This window comes from Perca flavescens, chromosome 12 (assembly GCF_004354835.1).
Source record: "Perca flavescens isolate YP-PL-M2 chromosome 12, PFLA_1.0, whole genome shotgun sequence".
NCBI lineage: Eukaryota > Metazoa > Chordata > Actinopteri > Perciformes > Percidae > Perca > Perca flavescens.
In genome coordinates, this window is record NC_041342.1 from 500153 (window position 1) to 521445 (window position 21293).

The 21293-nt window shown below is 40.7% G+C and overlaps 1 protein-coding gene across 4 annotated transcripts in view; it reads left to right on the forward strand.

Moving 5' to 3' along the window:
- Nucleotides 1-21293, forward strand: part of LOC114565842 (receptor-type tyrosine-protein phosphatase N2) — a 298094-nt gene that overhangs the window by 231680 nt on the left and 45121 nt on the right. For all 4 annotated transcript variants that reach the window (XM_028594123.1, XM_028594124.1, XM_028594125.1 and 1 more), the window contains 2 exons: nt 10542-10754; nt 20519-20716. In XM_028594123.1, the coding sequence (XP_028449924.1) occupies nt 10542-10754; nt 20519-20716 (411 nt within the window). The remainder of the gene's footprint in view (nt 1-10541; nt 10755-20518; nt 20717-21293) is intronic.

Genomic DNA, 21293 nt, shown 5'->3' on the forward strand with positions numbered 1-21293 from the left:
TTTTCCCCCTAAAACAGAATGATACCATGACCATACTCCAGCGCTGACACAGCACAGTGGAGATCGGTCTAGCATTGCAAGAATAGGTCTCCACCATCTCCTGAGGACAATAATCAGGCTCTTTAACTGATATATGCTCCACTATGTTCACAAACTTCATCTGTTTGATGTTTGGTGCTGGGCTTTGCCTTCTGCTGCTTAAAATAGTATTTTTCATTACACATAATTATTATATCCACTGAAATATTGATTATTGTTTTACTAGTACAGTACTGTATGGTGCTACTATAAACTGTTCTGTTATATGGTTTCTACAGGCACCTCAGGCCAATCAAATCAGTATTTTCCATAGTTACACGTTTATACTAAGGAATAATGTATATGCGTAATGAATCAATACCTAAATGTACCTGAAGCGCAGTATGTTGAACTTCGATTAGCATTAATCTGATTAAGAGTTCAGAGAGTCAACACGTTTCTACTGAGGCTGTGACTGTGTGTGAATAATGTGGTTATACCTTCTCTATCATAAGATGTTGTTTTAACTGTAATGCAGACAGAATGAGTATGAGCAGGTAAAGGTGGGAGGTGGCGGTGGTGTGTGTGTGTGTGTGTGTGTGTGTGTGTGTGTTTGGGGTGTAGCTGTAGAGAATAAAAGCCTGACGGGAAGCGATTTTCTTGCTGCTAAAAGGGAAAGGAAATGAAATATTGGCGCCCAAAGCTCCCTCAACTCTCTCTCTTCCACTTCAGTTAGCTTGTGTTCAGAGCATTGAGAATCGGATAGGTGGGGGTCTAGAGTAGTATTAAGGGGGGGGAGTGGGGGATACAAACTGAAAGAAACTGCCCCCCCCTCCACACACACATACACATAGCAGAGCAGGGTCCTCATTGCCTGCCACCTCCAGCTGTCGCCAAAGGGGACAAAAGGAGGTGTGGGGGTGTCTGTGAGTTGGAGGGCATGGGGGGGGGTTGAATAGAAAGATAAACTAAAGAGCCCCCCCATCAACACACACAGACACACACAAGGTCCTTGTCATCTGCATTAGGCAGCATCTTTTGCCCCCTCACTTTCTTTTCTAAGCCAAACTGCACACAGTGCTACGATGGGAGACGTACGCTCTCTTTTAAACAGACTGACACACACACACAACCCAATACACATGTGCTAAACACACACTTGCAGACTCACTATTATTATATGTATATTATTATATGTATATCCATGCACGATCCATGCATGCAATGTCTCTTTGCATTATAAACAAAAAACATAAATACACACACAAACACACACACACACACACACACGCACACAGACCTTCCTGTCATGGTTTATGATTGTTGTGGTGTTCCCGCCGCGAGGTGTGAGAGCCATTAAGTCACCACAGCTGTCACTGCGTTATCGCAGCGTGTGGTTGTGCACCTCAGAATTTTGGTACCTCGGTGCGCGCTGTGCTGCGAAGACTGGCCAAGCAGGTTCACCTCTGGAAACATCTGTGTGATTCTTCATGTACAGACCACAGAGAGTCAAACAGCCTTAAATATGTAAGTAATATACTGTATAATATAAATATAATTTAACATGGGGTGGCAAAGGGGTGGCGAGAAGTCTTGGCAGGGTGGCGTAGGAAGACGGTACACAGGAAGCCCTATATGTAAATGGCTTGTATGGCAAATTATTATTATAAGTATTATTTGGTGCAATATTTGTTAAAGGCATATGTGTCAAACCATTCTGAATTGTGGTGCTGCAGAGACATCCCAGCCTCCAAATCCTATCCTACAGACTAATGAAAAATGTTTTTTAGTTTGGTACAGATTCTCGCAAAAATCACACTATAATCATTTTAATTTTAACATTTTTCAATGACATGATCATTCCCTCCAATATGTGAATCATATCGCAATCACAATTTCAGTCAAAATAATTGCAATTAGATTAGATTAGATTAATTAGATTATTTCCCTCATGTCGTGAAGTCTTATTTTATCAGTAATTATGATCAAACAAAATCTATGATAGAGACCCCGGGACACGGCCGCGGGGAACGCGTGACAATAACGGGGCGGTTAACGGGGAAACAAAACGCCACATGCAGGACGCGATCCCCGGCCTCCGGGGTGAAAGTCCTGAATTGTTTGACCCATCCACCCCCCCAACCAACCTCCTTACGCAGATTTTCGGCATTTCATACTACTCGCTACCGTATTTGTGCTGTGATCACGATATATGCTTCCCATTTAAATATATTAGTTTACATTATCGTGCAGGCCACCACGAAAAAAACGATTTCACAACGTGACCATTTCACAAACTGCCATGAGACTGGTTTGTATGACATGTTATGCTACTGTACTGCAATTTATATGGAAGGATTAAAACATACCATATGGTCCAGGAGGCATTGCAGGTCTACCATTTTCCTCCCTGTCATCTTCATCTGTCTCCTCCTGATCACTCCCTGCCTCTGTCCCTCTCTCTGAATCTACAGCCTCCTGTGCACTACTCAGAATTTGTTTTTGTGAAAAAACACTGGCAATATTCCCACTTTTAGGCAGGTTAGCCTTGTATTGCATTACACTGTAGGGCCCTGTAGCTAATAAGTAGCCTAACAAACATAACATCAGGAGAGATTTATTACATGCAGACAACAGTAATGTTTAGACTAGCCTTCTTAATCCCATTGTATTTGTTGTTTTCCCAGTTTGACAGTAAAGGATGTCACCTGGTTTAATTTGTGCAGCCTTATTGCTGTGATATGTGAGCTCAGTTGCTCCCGTCTTTGCCGGGATGCAGGGCCCCCACACAGACTCGCAGACTCGCTGTGTGTGAACACTGCTCTGCACGTTTGATGCAGGGACGTAGCTAAGTATTTGAGGGGCTAAAATGTATTTACAGTTAATATTTATCATTATATATTTATTGGTTGTTTCAATGTTTTGAGAAGCTTGTGGACATAGTGGCAGTTTGTTTTTACAAGTACAGTTTTGGGAACAACAAAGTTAGAGGGGCAGCTGGGGGCCCAGCAAACCCCCTGTAGATCCGCCCCAGCCAGGCAGCCTGCTTTACTTTACTCTACTACTCTACTACTTCTTGCTTATTCAGAGATTATTTTGTTTGTATGCCCCCTACTGCAAAGAATAGTGCTTTTCTGTGCATTTTTTGTAGCGCGCGCCATCTACGGAGGACGGTGCCACGGTGTCACCAGCGAGAATAACCAAAGCTTTGATGCTCTAACACTCCTCCCATGTTTGCTGCAGCTGTTCATCCTCCACTGGTCTTAGCGCCTCCTTCACTCTCCGCAGCTTATAACTCATTAGCCCTATTTGTTGATTAGGCCTGCGTGTGTGTGTGTGTGCGTGCGTGCATGTGCGTGGGTGCGTGCGTGCGTGTGTGTGTGTGGTCACCTTTCTTAGTAACAGCACAAACTGTTACTGCCAACTGCACTCTCTCTTTGTAGAAGAAGATTAGGATTGATACAGAGATGGATAGAGTAGATGGGGAGATCTAAATCCATCCGTATGTGTATCTGAGCATGTATTTCCTGTTTTGACTGTAATCACCAGGTTACAGTATTTATTGCACAATATTTCAGGAAATTAAAAGCTCCTTTTAAACTATGCAATTGTTGTCCAATGAGAGTGAAGTAAGTCTCCATTACTATTTTTGGTGCAATCATTTTTCCACACTTCTTGCTTACATGTTTTGTTGGTGTGCAGGTGTAAGCGAATAGTTCAACAGCTTAGTTTACTATCTATTCAGGGAGAATTTGTTTTTCCCCGCCAAATACGTTTCCCCTACTTTCATTAGCGGACATAAAGATACATTTTCATTTTTGCAGCCAATACTGTTTTTTTTAGGCCAATAGCATTGAGTATTTAAGATTAAAATAGACGTTTGTTGTTAATATTTTTCTACCACCACGCTATGTGCTGAGTAGGATGTTTTACAGTTAAAAAAATAGCCTTGTCTGTGCCCTCTGATGGACTATATAATGGCGACACTTTTTCCAAATTAGCTAAAACATATTTTCAACATTTCTGTACTGTAATGTCTTGTTACTTGTTAGCTGACATATTGTTTTAGTGATAAGCTCAAATCTGAATAGGTAGGATCGTATTTGTATTCGTCGTGAGTGGAATTCACATTTTTCACCTTGAAATTGTGCATTTTTTTTTAAATAGAATTGATTAAATTGTTAATGTAGATGATTATTGTCCAATGATGACTGGATGGACTGGCTGCTCGTATCCTTTCACAGCTCTTGACAGCTCTTGATATCAGCCTGAGTTTTCTAACTATGCAAAACATCTTCTTGACAAAGCCCAGTCCCAAATAGTCTTACAGTCTTATTAAAGTCAAGTTGTAGAAGAAAACACTGCAGTGCCCGTGGAGATAAGTCTGCTTGTATCGAGCAGCAGTTGGTTGGCAGCAGACGACTGATCTGCCTGAAGATATTGCCACTAGTTTCCAGAATGTGATTCTCGCCACACTGACAAAATGATTTGAATGTGTTTGAAGGAAAACAAGATTTTACTGCTCAGCCTAAGTGTGAATGAGTTGTGGAGAGGGATGTTTTTGCCACACCGCTCCCCTTTCTCCTCTCCTCTTTACTACTTTCCTCTCTTCTTTTCCTCCCAACCTTTTCCTTCTGCCCCTTTTCAATTCGCTCTACCTCTCCTTATTCCTTTCCTTTTTCGCCTCTTTCCTTCCATGCACTCCTTTCCTCTCTCCTCCCTCTTCCTCCCCCTGCCTTTCCTCTCTTGTCCTCACCTCCTCTTCTTCCTCCTGTCGGCAACATGTGGAGCCATCGCCATGGCAACGAGGGGAGGTGACATGTGCTGTAGACAGGCAGGGAATGGAGGGAGGGATGGGAGGAATATAAGGAGGAGCCCCACAGTGCACTTTGTAGTCTCTCTCTGTCTGTGGAAGTGTTGGAGGCTGCTGCTCCTCTCACCCCTCCCCTCTCTGAGCATCAAGGAAAAGACTGTAGAGAAATCTGATGGTGCATCTTTTCCTTTTTTTGCAACGGATGAGATGCGAATGGCAGAAAAAAGGAAGGAGGAGGTGCAGAGGAAGCTGGGAAACTTTCTTTTTTTCAAAGGAGAGAAAGCGTAGGATGGGAGGTGATGAAACTCCCTCTCTCTCCCACTCACTCTCTCCTCCTCCTCCTCCTCGGCCGCCGGCGTGGTGCTGTCTCTGAGTCGGTGGTGTCGGTGCAGCCGACCAGGAATGGGAAATAGACGCAGGATGAGGTGTCCGTTGCATTACCTCACCATGGATTTTTGGTAGGATTTAATTGTTGTTCTGCATGCTTATGTGGTCTAGTTTTCCTTTAACCTTCTGCTGTTGACTTTCCCTGCTGCCATTCATCCCGAAATCATTATAAAAATGTCAAAGAAGATGAGTCTTTCCTGCTGTCGCTTTTCTCTTCCTTCATTCCTCTGTTGGATTGAGGAGTGCGTTCTACACACTTTACGCACAGTTCCTTTTATTAGATTATAATTAGATAGAATTATAATTTGTTACAGCCATATTCATTTAGCCTATTTTGTGTCAAAATGCTTCAATATATTTTAAAAATTGACAAGTCCCAGGCAAAAGTAAAATGTGTGAGGTGAGCGGGCAGTGGGAGTATCTGTGGAGTTCAAACAGTGATTGGGGGCGCGCCCTGCTCCCCGGGCTTCATGCAGCTGCATCTCACCGTAACGCTGGAAGAACGTTCACTTTAATGGGATTCACCACTCTTTTCTTTTTCTCCTGCTGCTGGAGAGCATTGAGTTTAGGATTGAAATCATATTGACCATTTTTGAATGTTGCATGTGATATTCAACTTGGAGGAGTATCCTAATTTGTATGCAATGTGTGACATCACGGACAGACTGATTTACACTGTTTTGTCTGGCAAAAAAATTAGGGGAATGAAAAACATAAAAAAGTGAAATTAATAGTCCTGTTAAATTTGTAAATGAAAGTCCATATCGGTGAAATAAATGTGGGTATTTTGTAGCATGTTTTGGGATTTTCTTTTTACAAATAGGTGTGAGGACTCTCACTTATATGTATTTGTGTGGGTGCAGTGTGCACACAAGTGCAAGCGCATACTGTGTTTGAGTATGTGTGGGTGTCTGTTAAATCAAATGCAAATGTGTACAAGTGTATCGTGTAAGTGTATCAGTTGAAAAAAAACAATTTGCATATCAGAATGCGTGTACCTGTGTGCATTTTACACACAGACACATCTACTTAATTACATGTGCAGCTGTGTGTGTGCTTTCTGTGTGCTTGTTTGCTGAAAGCTTTTGTTAAAACCCTGGCTGAACTTTTTCAAAGCCCCGGGATGAATCAGAGGTGAGGGACAGATCTTTGTTTCCTGCAGCAGCAGCAGTCGTCATGGAGGAAAACAATAGCCGGCCGCCGCTCTCCCGCTCTCCCTCTGACCTTTTTTCACCCATTCTGAATAAGCCAGACCTGTGCAAATCCATCTGCCTTTTGTTTATGGGAGCCTGGCTAATCCACAGCCCCCTTCACATACACTCAGACACACACACACACACACCAACCAGAAGACCTAACCCCTCCACCGTCAAACCTCCATCTCAAATCCACATACCAAGAAACTACACCCACATTTATTTTTTTTTAAACGTCTTTAATGATTTTAGAGACATATTCTTCAGAAGTAAGAGCTGCAAAGCAGATTAATGTAAGTAGATGAATTAGAATGCTACCTATACATTAATAAGAGTGGATATAGCTGGTCAAAGGGGAGCCAGAAATTGAATCAAAAATCCACCAGAGGAATTAAATATCCAAAAAAAGAATCGGTAATGATACACTTCTTTTCCCTCTCTTTTTGAGGGTTTCTGTTCTATTTCCCTCCTGTTCAAAGACGCCCGTCTCTCTGTAGGGAGTGTGTCTGATATGCTGAAAAGGGCTGAACCTAGCAGAGTGTACCGCCAGCCAGCCAGCCAGCATCCTTGACGGGCTATGTTAATGCTTTTCAGAAATACTCAGGAGGAGCTGCACACTGTATGTCAAATCACGTTTGCCTATGCGAAATGAAAAATTTGCAAGTACAATCGCTTTTGCTGGGGCAGATGGACAATAGAGATGGAGGCATGAAAGGAACACCCTTCTCCCCTAAGCCCCTTCCGAAAATAGATTTAACCGAAACGTCTGATTTTCCTCCAGAAACAAACAGGTTTTTCCTGCATCGTATGATTAAAGACAATTGACATCTGAGTCAGGAATGATCCAGATTGATGTCTGGAGTACTATTTAATTATGGCTGTGTTTGTTTTAGCTAGAAAATGAACAGAAACAACATTATTATTGTTATTATTACTGATTATAGTCCTAGATTATTCCTTTTTTCCTTTAATCATACCAAAAACACAAATGTTACATTTCCTTTCATTTTTGAAATGCAGTTCTCCATTGTGTTTGCAGCTCTCTGCATCAAGCCCTCAAATGTAATTTCATTAAAAGTGTGAAGCCACAGGAGGGAGAGTCAGGAAAGGCCTCATAGCTGCAGAGCTGTGCAGATAACCTCCTATTATCGGAAACAGGGTGTATGTGTAGGTGACACTCGCAATCGTTATGCAGAAATAGGTGTTGAACACTTTGCTCAGTGTTTCCAACTGTCCTCTGCACAGTAATGACTGCATGCATTGGCTCATGTGTGAATGTTCCTCCTCCCATCCTGAGCAAACATTACATTTTCAATCATTGCAAGATTTCTGCTATCTGCCTCTGCAGCGCGAGCAAAATGGCTTCTAATTTTTCATAGCTGCGATCTAACAAGTCATACACCCCCAAGTCTCTCTCTTTCTCTCTCTCTCTCTCTCTCTCTCTCACTCTCTCTCACACACTCAACGACACACACACCCTTCCGCCCCTTACCCTACTGTTACTAACAACTGCAACCAAACTTGATTAAGCAGGTGGGGTCAGGCTACATTTGTTTGAATCAATAGACAGACATGCTGGGCAGCCATGATAAAGAGACCGGGGGGGAGGTGGAATCAGTGTGTTAGTAGGGGGGAGTGCATTGGAAACGCCGGCATCTGTCCCGTGAAAGATGACGTGATGAGCTGTTACAGTTAGAGCCTTGAATTATGGGCCATTACTAGCCGAGCAAGATGCAATCCCTCTTCATGAAACTTAATTTGACAAAACAAAGATGACTTGGGGAGTAAAATGACAAATGAAGTTATTTGATCCGTGGTAAAAAAAAAAAAAAAAAAAAAAAGATGATTGCAGTGGAAGCATGTGGAATCAGCAGTAATGCATTATTGATGGCCTTGCCAAGTCAACAGCACGTACAGGCTACTTTTGTTCATGATGCTTCTTTAATGGCTGATATTTCTGCTGCCATCTTTTACATTAAGATTGCATTAATGGAAAGAAACATTAAAAATACAAACTATGAGTAACTGTATCAGCTTTTATGAATGTCTAATGCAATATTCATAACTGCAGCCATACACATCTAACATAAACAGAATCCCTGCATTATTACTGATTTATGAACAGCCTCAGTAGTAACTTGCGGTTACTAGCAGATAAATCTTTTATAAGTACTGTACTCCAGAGCTGGATTTCTCACATTTTTTGTTCTGCTTTATTATTATATTTTTCCCGAGCACTGGTCTTTAGTGCAGCGCCTCAGTCAGAGACGCCCACTGTTTCCTTTCAAGGCCACCACATTACTATGCAACCAGCTTTTACAGTAAGGCTTAGAGCTCCCCAAGCAAATTGGACACCCCACAAAGCATCGGACAACTGTTGTCCCCCATTGTGGGTCTTTCTGCAGGCACTCTTTATCAGGTGCTGAATGCAGAGGCAGCAATGAATGAAATCATAGGGGGTGGGGTGGCAAAAGGGGGGGCATCATCGAGTGGTGTTGGTAGTGGGGGGGTCACACCCTGAAACCTCACAAGAATTCCAGAACAATCCGTGTGCAGGGTAGAGCGGTCCTTTTCCCACCTCCCAGGGTTTCAGGGTCTCTCTCTGTGTTGACAGGCAGGCAGGAGGCTGCCCCCTTTCTCCCTAGCGCTTTCAAAGCCTCCTTTCCATTAACTCACCACACCGCACCTCGCCTAATCTCTGTGACCTCTACCACCGAGGGACAGGGATTTCTTTTTTAACACCCCCACCCTTTTTTTTTTTTTTACCCTCGAGACAAGAGCCTGCTGCCTTTCTCTGAGGTTGAGAGCACCTCAGAACACATTTCTCTAGCACAAAAATACTACCATACAAGTTTAATATGCAGCATACAATTACTATCAGGGCAAGTTAATAATGAGCTATAGGAAGTGCTTACATTTTTGTACCAGTAAAAAGGGGGGTGGGGGATTTACAGTACCTTTTTACTGTGCTGCAATGATGTGAAAAAAACACTTGTTCCCAAGCAGAAATTAGTTTAAAAAAAAGCTTTTTTTCTATTGATTTCTTTTGATAATTTGAGTAATTGCCGGCCTCGTCATCATCACAGTGCAATTTGTAGTTCTTCTCTTTTGGTTCTTGCATTGCTCTTTGTTGTCAAGATCATCATGCAGTGTGTAATAAAGGCTGAATTATGTTGGCTATAATTGTTAACTCTTAGTAGTCAGGTAAAATGTAACCGGCCCAATATCTTGAGCTTGCTGGTGTCTGAAAATGAAACGCAGGCAGCAGTTGGTAGCTGCGCTTCAATAACAATTACTTCCCCTCACTCAAATTATTGCCGTGGTGGTTCTTACACACTCAAGAGACTTTCACCATACAGTTTGTGTCCATTGTGTTATCTTAAGCAGCAGACCCGGTGAAAAGAAATCTTTCATCTCCAGTTGTTTGCCGAAGGATCTGGTTCTCACGCGCTGGATTAAAGTGCCGCCGAGATCGAAATTGGCAAGGTACTCGCTCAAGACAGCATGTCTGTTACCTCCGTTCACAATGGTAGAAAATTCCTCCAATGTGTGTTGAGCTGTTGAGGCACACTCAGAATGCTTTGCTTAACAGGTTTTTTGCCTAATAGTTTATGCATTCTATGCACTCCTGTGTGCAGATGGTGGAACAAACGCTTGTGATTATACTTTTCATCGAGCACAGTGATATGCATATTTATGTCTTTCCAAAAAAGAAAATAACTACTTTCATCTACTGATGTAGAATCAAACCTTTTTTTCGGGGGGTGGGGGGCATTGCAAGCAAGAACAATTGACACTTTTAAGGTGATTCAGATAGATTACTGTCAAATTAAGGATTTCAGTGACTTGTTTTTTGGACTGTTGTAAACATAAAATCACCTTTTGTAGTTTTTGGCTGGAATGAAAGTGTGCATACTTTTAGATATGTAGTTAGTAAAACCCTGCAGTTTATACATCACAAGCACAGACAGCATTTCTAGCATGGTGAATGAATCAAAACTCTTATCTTGCCTGTGAGAGTACCACACTCCACCTGTTGAGCAGCACATGGAACCACTCACCTCAGATACGAATAATAATAGAAACATGTAATTAACTCTTTTCATCTGTTCTTCTGTGTGCCACAGGGAAGCCAGATCAACCAGATCCCCACCAAGTACAGCCAGGCGGAGTCCACCAAGTTCCTGGTCCTCACAGTGGTGTCTATCCTGTGCATCGTCGGCGTGCTGCTGGCCTCCACCGTGGTCTACTGCCTCCGCCACCGCTCCCACCACAAGCTGAAACAGAAGCTCACCAATCTGGGAACAGATACTGGCAGCGATGCTACTGCCACCTATCAGGTAGGAGATGCTACTGCACTATTTGTGAATTTGAATAGAAGAGATGATGTGTTTTATAACTGTAATAAAAGATGCAGGATTGGGATGGTGTAGAACAGTTCCCTTAAAATAAAGTAATGTATGTTTTGCCGTGGTTGTGACAAGTTCAACCAAAGTGTGATTGTTTTCCTTGATTTATTCAAATATTTTGTTATGATAAAAGTAACAAGTAATCCACTGGGGGAATAAGCTACAATAGGAGGAACGGATGAATAATTAAACATACTGTAATTTGGTATAGCAGAAATATGTTTTTCTGCTAGTCAATCCAGTTAAGCATTTAGGAACTCCTCAGACCACTGGTATAGAAATATGAATGATACAAATCAAATAGAACTATGCCAACGAAATGTGTTTAATTTATTTGATTTATACCGTTTATATCATACATAAATTCTTTCCCTGACAATATACAGTATGTAAAACGGAAAATGCTGAGCCCCTTTCAGATAATACTTTTAGATAAAGTGTAGCATTTCTAGTGTTGGTGGCTAAAAGCTTTGACTTTGGGACTGGTGGTAGGGTTACTGTGACGCCCTCATCAATCTGTTTTTATTTGACATTGTCATGTTATAACTTGATTGATGCTGCGTGGTGATTGATTACTGTACTCAGACCCCTGCTATAATGTGTTGTTTGACACATGAAGTGATATCACCAATCCAACAGGTTTTCCACCTTAAGTCATTTCCATTCCCACCCCTGCCTGCTGTAATTATCCTTTGGCTGGACTAGCCGGCTATGAAATTTAATTTACAGAATCTAATATTAAGTGACTTTTTGAGGAAAGAATTAGATTGAGATTTTTCCGTCTCTCTCCCTGACCTTTTCCCACCTTGTTTTTAAATGAGAGTGGTCCTGTGAGCATTGATTTTTATAATGAGACCAGCCCATCCCCTAAGTGCTTACATTTTATGCTCTCCTTTTTTTAACTCCTGAAATAGACTGTGCCGCTGCATCAGAGGTTTACCTTAACACATAGGGCTTGTAAAGATTCATTATGTTTCATAATTTGTGTGGTGATCTATTGTTTACCAATGAGGAAAAAGATGGAAACTTAACATATGTACATTTAAAATGACTTACTTAATTTGATTTAACTACCAAGTAAAAGAAGTGTCTGTTTCTGAAAGTCTGACATTCATATCCAATGACATGCTTACATTTCAGCTATCCACCTTCCTCTGTCTACATAATATATTTTTTCTTTTCCTCTGTGTGAGAAACTTATCTTCATGGTTGCTTGCCTCCATGATTTGCTTTAAGCCTCTAATTGGAAAATGCAAATTAAAATTCACACGTCAGACTGTGTTTACGCATTATTCATCTGATTAATAGCTAACAAAAACATTCATGTTGCTCATTCTTGGGAGGTTTACTCAGCCTGGCTTTGCTCAGACTCCCAAAGCTCTTCCAGTTGATTCTCTTTCCTGCGTCGTCTTTATCGAGTCTCGACAGCGAGCCGTTGTCATCCTCAGTGAAAGACCTCAGTGTTCAGCTCCCATCTTAGCCGTGTAAGCCTCGTCTCTTTGTCAGCGCTGCTGTGTAGAGGGGTTCCCTGGGCTGGATTCAGTGTGTGTGTGTGTGTGTGTGTGTGTGTGTGTGTGTGTGTGTGTGTTTTGTGTGTGTGTGTGTGCAGTCTCTAGGGCTACATGCAATTAAAGCAGACAGGAAGCGGCAGGCTGCCTGACGGCCTTACTACTGCAGCTCCTTCATACTGGCTGTCAAACACACACTCACATGGGCATATACACACACAAACATGCACAGACACACATATGTCCATGCACACACTCACCAGCTACTGCATGTTAATGATTCTTGCCCTTGGCATGTTTGTTTGAGGCTTCACTTCACACACTTTCTTCACACTCACACACACACACACACACACACACACACACACACACACACACACACACACACACGCACACATGCACGCACGCATGCATGCATGCACACCCAAACACACACACACACTGTCTTCTGTTCCCGTCACCGTGCCACTGCCTCCCTCTGAATCCTCTCCACCTTCAGCCCTCCGCTCCCCAGCTTGTCAATCAAACGGTCCCTGTGAAACTGCAACATGGGATTGGCCGACACTGACAAAGGAGACATTGATTGACAGGCGTCGACAGTGTCTGAGCACTGGGCGGGGAGATGGTGCATGATGCTCGTCAGTCACTTAGCTATTCCCTGGATTACTCTGCCTTCCACATGGGAATCAACAACGTCGCCTTCACTTTATTTTTTACATCTGATTCAAACTTTTATCTGCTCCTAAAAATCTTTCTTTTTTCCTCGAAGTAGAAGAAACTATCCGCCAGCAGGGCGAGATCATTGCACTTGATTGCAGCGGAACTCAACTTTTTGCATGGATATTCCACAAATCAAGAGATATTATCTCCAAGCAATATTATCCTATTTAAAGATATCATCACCCGCACCATGCCATTTCTTTAAACATGAGAAATGCTTTAGAAACTAGTGGAGATATCTCAACATATTTGCATATTTTCTCACAAATTTTAACACACAAGACCAGATTAAATGACTAGCTAAGATCTTTTTTACTCATAAACATTGTCTGTTTTCTCTCTTGCTGTCTCAATTTAATTTCAAGGACCTTCACAGACACGAGAACATCATCTTTACACTATCAAAGAATACGTGCAAAACACATTCCAGTACATCTCAGTTTTGATTAAACAAGCAAACAAGAATTCTTGTTCACCGACTGCCCTACCACACTATTTCCCTCTGTGTCAATTCAGTTTTTTATTTCCTGTCTTCCTCTCTCTCTCCTGAGTCCAGTCAGTGTGGTCTGCCACTGATATGATGAGTATACTGTTAATTCATTGATTACATATCATACAGTTAATCAATATTGTACTGCTTGTCTTTAAGAAGTCCTTCTCCTGAACTGATTTTAGTGGAACATTTTGATTCGATACAAAGTATTAAAAACATATTATTTAGTACCAGGATTAGTGGCAGTAACAATAGGATTTGTTAGAGTTGTGCTGTCCTGTGCAGCCAGTGATTTATCCAAGAGGCTTCCATGTAACACAGACGCAAAGGTCAATCAGTCTACATTTTTTAAACTCATTGTCAGTCCTTGTCTAGATGACGCAACAAGTGCTTGAGTGAACAAACTATGCTGGACAATTTATAAATACTTAGAAAGCCCATAAGGCAGGTGAGTGCCCCATGCCCTATCCATGTCTCTCTAGGAGTTACCCATGTACGTGTTGGATGATTCTGCAGGACTGAATGGCCAGTGCCACTGCAGGAAGTAGTGTAATTTTAATGTAATGTGGCGAAAAGTAAGGGTATGTAGGTAAAGAGTCCAACTGAGATTAGGGCATTGTGTCCCATCTCCAACCTATAATTTATGTTGGCTGTCATTTTTAACAATGATAGCTATTTTTCTCTGTCTCTAACCAAATTGTTTTAGACCCCAGTCAAAACTTAAAGCACTGTCGCTCCCATAATAATAATAATAATAATAATAATAATAATAATTTTTATTTATATAGCGCCTTTCATGAAACCCAAGGCCACTTTACAGAATTACAGTGGCTATACTAAGGGAGGTTGTGGGCTGTGGTGAACAGGTGGTGTTTGAGGAGTTTTTTTAAACCTGTCCAGGGATGTAGCATTTTGGATATGTGCAGGGAGGGGGTTCCAGAGGGATGGGGCTGCAACACTAAAGGCTCTGTCTCCGAAGGTACAGAGTCTGGTGTGGGGAATGGAGAGCAGAAAAGCGTCTGAGGACCGCAGGTTTCAGGGTGGGGGTGTAGGGATGGAGGAGGTCGGAGAGGTACTGTGGGGCCAGGGGCATGGACGGATTTGTAGGTGAGAAGAGGATTTTATAGTTGATGGGGGACTTAATTGGCTTCAGCTTTGACAACTTGCGTTTCTGGTTCCTAGCAGAACAGGAGAATAGGTTGTGGTGGACTGCACTGGCACAAAACAAACTTAGTAGTAGTCATTAGTCTGGCAATTGGAGTCCATGCTAAGCCTAATTTAACATTTGCATTTAGCAAGGCTTCTGGTAGAAATTAGTTTTCAAATCTACTATCAAAACTACATTTGGTTTCATATATATATATATATATATATATATATATATATATATATATATATATATTGCACATGATATATCAATGACAATAAAATTGAATTTGACAAATGAATGAAAGAAATGAAGAAAACTAACCTGTTTGTTGGTGACAATACATTTTGAAATTAAAACCATATTAGGTCCCTTATTTGAGCTTTATATTCTTTATAGGATGAAGCAGAACTCTGATATTTGTTTTAATGGATTTATTTTACTTTCAGCAGCTGCAGTCCAGACATATTGGTCTCAGTATTGAATCTTTTCTTCAATCCTTCAGCCCCCTGTCCTGGGCCCTCCCCCCACTCCAACATATTGTATTATGTTCCCCCTTTAATTTGTTTGTTTGTTCAAGCACAGAGGCACTCGGATGAAGGGCTACATTTGTTTTGGTCAGAGGGGCATGTAAACAGAGGCACCCCTGTGGGCCCAATGGGCTCTTCTGACACACCCCAACCCCCAAACCCAGTCGTCCTCTCCATTAGCAGGCTTTTATAAAGGGTGTGGGTGGCACACGCCTCCCGTTACTGACACGCCCACCTTCACCCCAGGGTGATGCATGATTCGAGATGGTCATGTGGCGCCAAGTGCATTCCCTGGCATGACGCCCATGAGAGGGGGTTGTTGTTGTTGTTTGAACCTTTGTTCAGGCAGGGAGGGGTGATGAGGGACACGTGCACTGTGAAATCACACAAACTCATTTCCAAATGTCTAAACGTTCATGTTTTTGTGTTGCTTTCAAGGAGAGCATTCTTTTTTCTCGTACCTTGGTGGGGTTCATTGATTTCTTACGTTCTTTGGCGGTGGTCTAAAAGACAAATCAATGTGTCAAAGCTGTTGTTTTGTTTCAAGCCACCAAACAAAATCTTGAAGACATGACGAAAAATCATATTGGCAGATTTTTCACAAGAGAAATGTTTCACATAACTATAGTATAAATAGCATTTAGACTTTCTGTACATCGCTGACAATTAGTCTTATCATTTAGCAGTGACATGGCCTCATACAAGAGCTTAATTGTAGTTTTACATTTAAGTTAATTAGAGACATATCGTTATCTGTAGCATAGCGATGGTTCATTTGCTAACAATTGTTTCAAAGAAATCACGTCATTCATGCCAATCATTTTTAAATGCTGCTATACATTTTAAGATTGATTGTCTACCTTCCAGGCAGATATTTGTTTTCATTAATTTCAATAAAAAAAAAAAGAAAAAAAAAGAAAATCAATTTGAAATGACCTAAAGCTTTTTAGAGCTTGGTAATCCATCATGCTGAACATTTATCCGCCTTTATTTATTGTCAAAGTTAATGCAGTTGCGAGAATGGATCCACCAACGTCTTAGGAAAGAAAATGCATTTCATTCATGAGCTGTCAGAAAAATGAATCCAGAAGCCAAAATAATAAGCTAAGATGGATTTCCTGGAAAGGATCATTTCTCATTTGTTGCATTCAAATGTCTGCTGTTTGGCAGGAGACTGAACTATTGGATGTCCTTGAACACACCAAAGATTAGGAGTTTTCAAAATTGGCCATGCACGCTTCTACATCTCCTGCAACAATAACGTTTGACAAAACTTTACATAGACATTAATATAAAATGTAGGCAAAACAATGGTATGATATACTAAAATGAGTGAGTGCATAGACTTTAGCATCCTGAACTAGTGCTGTTTTACTTACAGTTATCTGTTAAACTACCCCGCTGCCACACCAAGTAGAGGCCAGACTGAATGTGTTTGGGACTTAGTCTCACCCACTCTGCCATTAACGGCATAAATTCACAAATTAAAGGCAACATTGAGACAAAGCTGGAAAATCCACAGCAGACTCTCATCCAGGTCGTAAGACAACGTGATTAACACGACGTGTCTCACCACCTGATGAAGTATGATCAAAACACTGTAAATAAAGATACTTTGTATGAAAGCAGCTCGGGGAGGGGACTTCAGAGGTCCTATAAATTTGCGCTGTTTAGACTCTAAACCTGTCCTCGGTTATATTATTCCTTCAAATTGTTGCCTTTTGTCCTCTAATTGGCTCTCAGGGGGAAGCCATTTTGAATCAGTTTTAATTACATCGTAAAAGAATTTGCTGCGGCAGCAAAGTTCACTGTGTGGGCTTGATGAAATATGAATACTATTGATCATGTGTTTCCCTCCTAGACAAAACACCCACAATGCAGTGTGTTGTGCTGATTGGGCTCCATGTTGCTGAGGATGTAACACTGACACACAGACAGAAAAGCAGACAAATTGGTGTATTTAACAGCCAGAAGGGTTACAGCCATTATTTTATGTATTATGTTATTTTATTAAACATCTGCAATTGACTAATTAGTGTGATCCACAGTCACCGGAGAAACATGCAGTGACATTTAATCTTTTTTTTTTGCCATAAATAGGCTAAAGGGAGCGCTCCAGATGCTAAAGTACGTCAAAGTCAAAGTAAAGTAAAATTCTTGAAAGCTTTGGCATGAAAATATATCAAATACAAAGGTGAACAATTGGACAAAATATCAGATATTTGCAGCTTTAACCCAAAAAGTTCAGCTGTCAGCTAAAAAAAAATTTATTACACATATATGCTAAAAACTGGAGCACACATAAAGTGTAAATGTAAATTGCAGCTCACACTGTGGTCAATACAGTGTATTGTACATACAGTATGTACCACTCAACGTACTGTATGGGATGTAAGGGATGATAAACATTGAACAGATGAACAGGGTTAATTAAAGTCATAATGGGAAGCCTCATTATACATTTATACAGTTATTAAGCATGTAACTATTAAAGCAATTAATCATTTGATACAGAATATTGATTAAAATGTTTTTTATTATGAAATAAGATGATTTACAAGCCCTGCAGATCTGTAACCATAGAAACACAATTAAATCTGATAAATCCATTTAGCCTCCATCTATCAATTCATAAGTTATACAAACATTTGAATAAATGAAATGTTGTAAAAATGTCAACTGTTTCTCTGCAGTAGCCAGGCGGGCTACAGTGAGTTGGATGATCATGGATAAAAATGATATAACTTGATTACAAATTTATAAGTTGACAAAATACTTTTAGGTCATGCAAAGTTTATTTTAATGACTTTAGCTATATGACTGCACCTATTTATTGTTTTCATTCATATGTTGATGATGTAGGTGATTAATTGAGCATAATTTAGTTTATGAAATGCCAGATAATAAATGACCATCATGATTTACTCAGAGGATGATGCTCTCAGATTGCTTGTTCTGTCCCACTAGCAGTCCAAAACCCAAAAGTTGAAGCTGGAACCAGTGAATATTTGCCATTTGTCTTGATACATGATAAATATTATTATTATTATTATTAATAGTAGTAGTAGTAGTAGTAGTAGTAGTAGTAGTAGTAGTATTATCAGAATTGTTGTTAAATCATTTTCTGTTCATTCATTAATTGTTGTAAGCTGACCAAAACATGGACATTTTGGAAATAGAAGGACTATCTATAAGAACTAGGTCTCTAAGTGCAGCAGTGCAGAATAGATTTAGCTGTGGTTCAGGGCTTGCTGTAGTATCTGTGTGCACTCTCTTTGTGTTTGTGTTTGCCTCCCACCAGCAGTGCTGTCAGTATCCCCGGGCCAGGTACTGAAGCACTTTAATAATCTTTAATATGAGTCTGTGTCCGAGCTCATAGATCAGTGTTAGAGCACCGACCTACGAGAATATCAGTCAGATCAGATACAGACTAATGAAGGCCTGCTCACATTACCTCCCCCGTCAATCAAACAGGCCGTTAGTTAATCATCAGCATCTCTCTCATTAAGAAACACAGATACCCACAGAGATTGAGCCCAGATCTCCTGATGCACACAGGGCTGTAGGCTGATGTATGGTTTCACCTGTAGAGGATCTGACAGATGACATTTATTGCTGTGTTCTTTTAACGTCACTTTAACATTGCATGCAATGATGTGCTTATCTAGGATTACATCGAATGATTTGGGCGGTTAAAGTTTCAATTCAATTCAGTTCAATTCAATTCAAACAACTTGATTGCCATGAAATTTAGTACATGTTCATTCTCCTTTCAGGATGAATTGTAATCACTTTGTGGATAAGTTGTACCAGTCTCATTGAGCTTTTTTCATCTCTAACATGTAGAATGAGAAAATTGTAGTTCTCCAAAGAACATTGTCCTCGTAAGCGTCTTGCCTCCTGATGAATTCACTGCTGGGAGTTGTGTAGAGAAGGCGTGGAGGAAAATGTTGTGGTCAAATAACCAGCAGACAGACAATGACAGTTACTCAGGCGTCTAAATGAAGACATTATGTTTGCTGCTGATACACTGACTGACATACTTTTCTAATGCACGCTGTTTTGCACTGACATCCTGGAAGCTGGCCAGCATAACAGCAGTTGTAGGTTAAGCGCCTTTTGGTAGAAAGGTTTTACTCAAGCCCGGACAGAGATGTTTAAAAAGGCTTTCGTGTTTGCTGCACCTTCTACTTGGAATGACCTACAGAAAACACTCAATTTCTAATCTAGTCTAATTTCCTTAAACAATTTTAAATGTTATGTTAAAACCATAGAACATGAGTCCATCCACACATGCAAATGTTTTAACTAATGGTACTTTTATGTAATTGAAATGCACTTGAGATATCTTTGCCTCTTTTGTGTTTGTTTTGTGATTGTAAATTGTTTTTATATATATGTTGTTCTGCTATCTTGGCCAGGTCTCTCTTGAAAAAGAGATTTTATATCTCAATGAGACTAACCTGGTTAAATAAAGGTTAAATAAAAAAAATTTAAAATAAAAAAAAATTCAACTCCTGCCCAGATGTTTTTAACCACTCTGCATGATTTTAACAACTTTTTTGCTTCTCCTTTACTCTTAAGCTTTCGGCTTTGTTGTGGTTTAATGTGTTGTGATTTACAGACAGGAGCACAACAAAGTTACAAGTCTTAACAGAAAGTTTTTACCATGATGGTCAGGACACCCAAAATTATATAGTTTTGAGTCAAAGTTACAGAAATAATATCACTAAATTTAAGTTTTATTTGCAAAGCTTGTCATTTATTGCAGTGTGTTTTAAGAATGGGGATGTCTTGCCACGACTTTTCCTAGAGCCAAAGTCCTGCAAAATTCACTCTTTTGAGTTGTTTTTTTTGATTGCAAAAGAAAATATTATTTGGTTACAGACAAATAGTGATGCTGTCAGAAAGTGAGGGTGAAGACATTATGGTGGGATTTGCAGCATAGCAACATACAGAGTAAAGCATACAACACATCAATTCTCCACATAAAAGCAGTTTTCATCAAAGTGAAGCAGGCCACCGGAGGCAGTCACAACACATCTGAGCCTGACATTCACTGTGGAAATAATTATTTTCTTGCAGTATGTGTATTGTTTTCCTGCACCCATGCTGCCCGGTATAAGTATTTCATTCTCTTTTAAGGTTGCAGCGTAGAGCGAGGCACCGCTGTCTACTGGGATGATTCCTGGTTATGTCAATGAAATGACTTACCAGATGTCTTGAATGATGTTACGAGCCTAAAAGTTCTTAACTGCATATCATGACTCATCTGTTCCCTCCATTCCTTCCTCTAGGAGCTCTGTCGGCAGCGCATGGCGGTCAAACCTCCGGCTGAGCGCCCGGAGCCTATCTCCTCCAGGATCAACAGCGTGTCGTCTCAGTTCAGCGATGGCGGTCAAGCCGTCAGCCCCTCGGCGCGGAGTAGCATCTCCTCCTGGAGCGAAGAGCCCGCCCACTCCAACATGGACATCTCCACCGGTCACATGATACTGGTGAGTTTCCTGTTCAGTCACTTTGTACACAATGTAATTATCACACCAAACGGTGATAGTGAGAGTGCTACGTCTGTACACAATCATTCTAATAGTAAATGAAAAGGACCATGCTAAATCACCAAGAACATTCATTTAAATGTGCATGATTTTGTGTTGCTGGCATTAGAAAACTTGTAGCTCATACATTTCAAGGATACATTCAAGACAAGGATGATTGAGGGCTGTTTTTCAATTTTGCACGAAATCCCAGGATGACTAATGGTTTCAAATGTATTTTATGTCCTGATTGAATCAATGGGACTGACATTAATGTGTAAATCTAATCCACCCACTTCCCATATTGCACATCCAGAGTTGGTGAAAAGTGCTGACTAGAATTCTGACCCTGACTTTATGGAATACTAGAGAATCAGTATATGTTGAAGGAAAAAAAAAGTGGTGAATTGCATGGATGAGACGGTTACAGCATACTGTATGTCTTAAATCGACATATTTCTTTTAACATTGTGAAAAACATGAAGATAACCCAGGAACCATTATCACAGCTTCTTTGTTGCTTTAAAATTACAGCGGA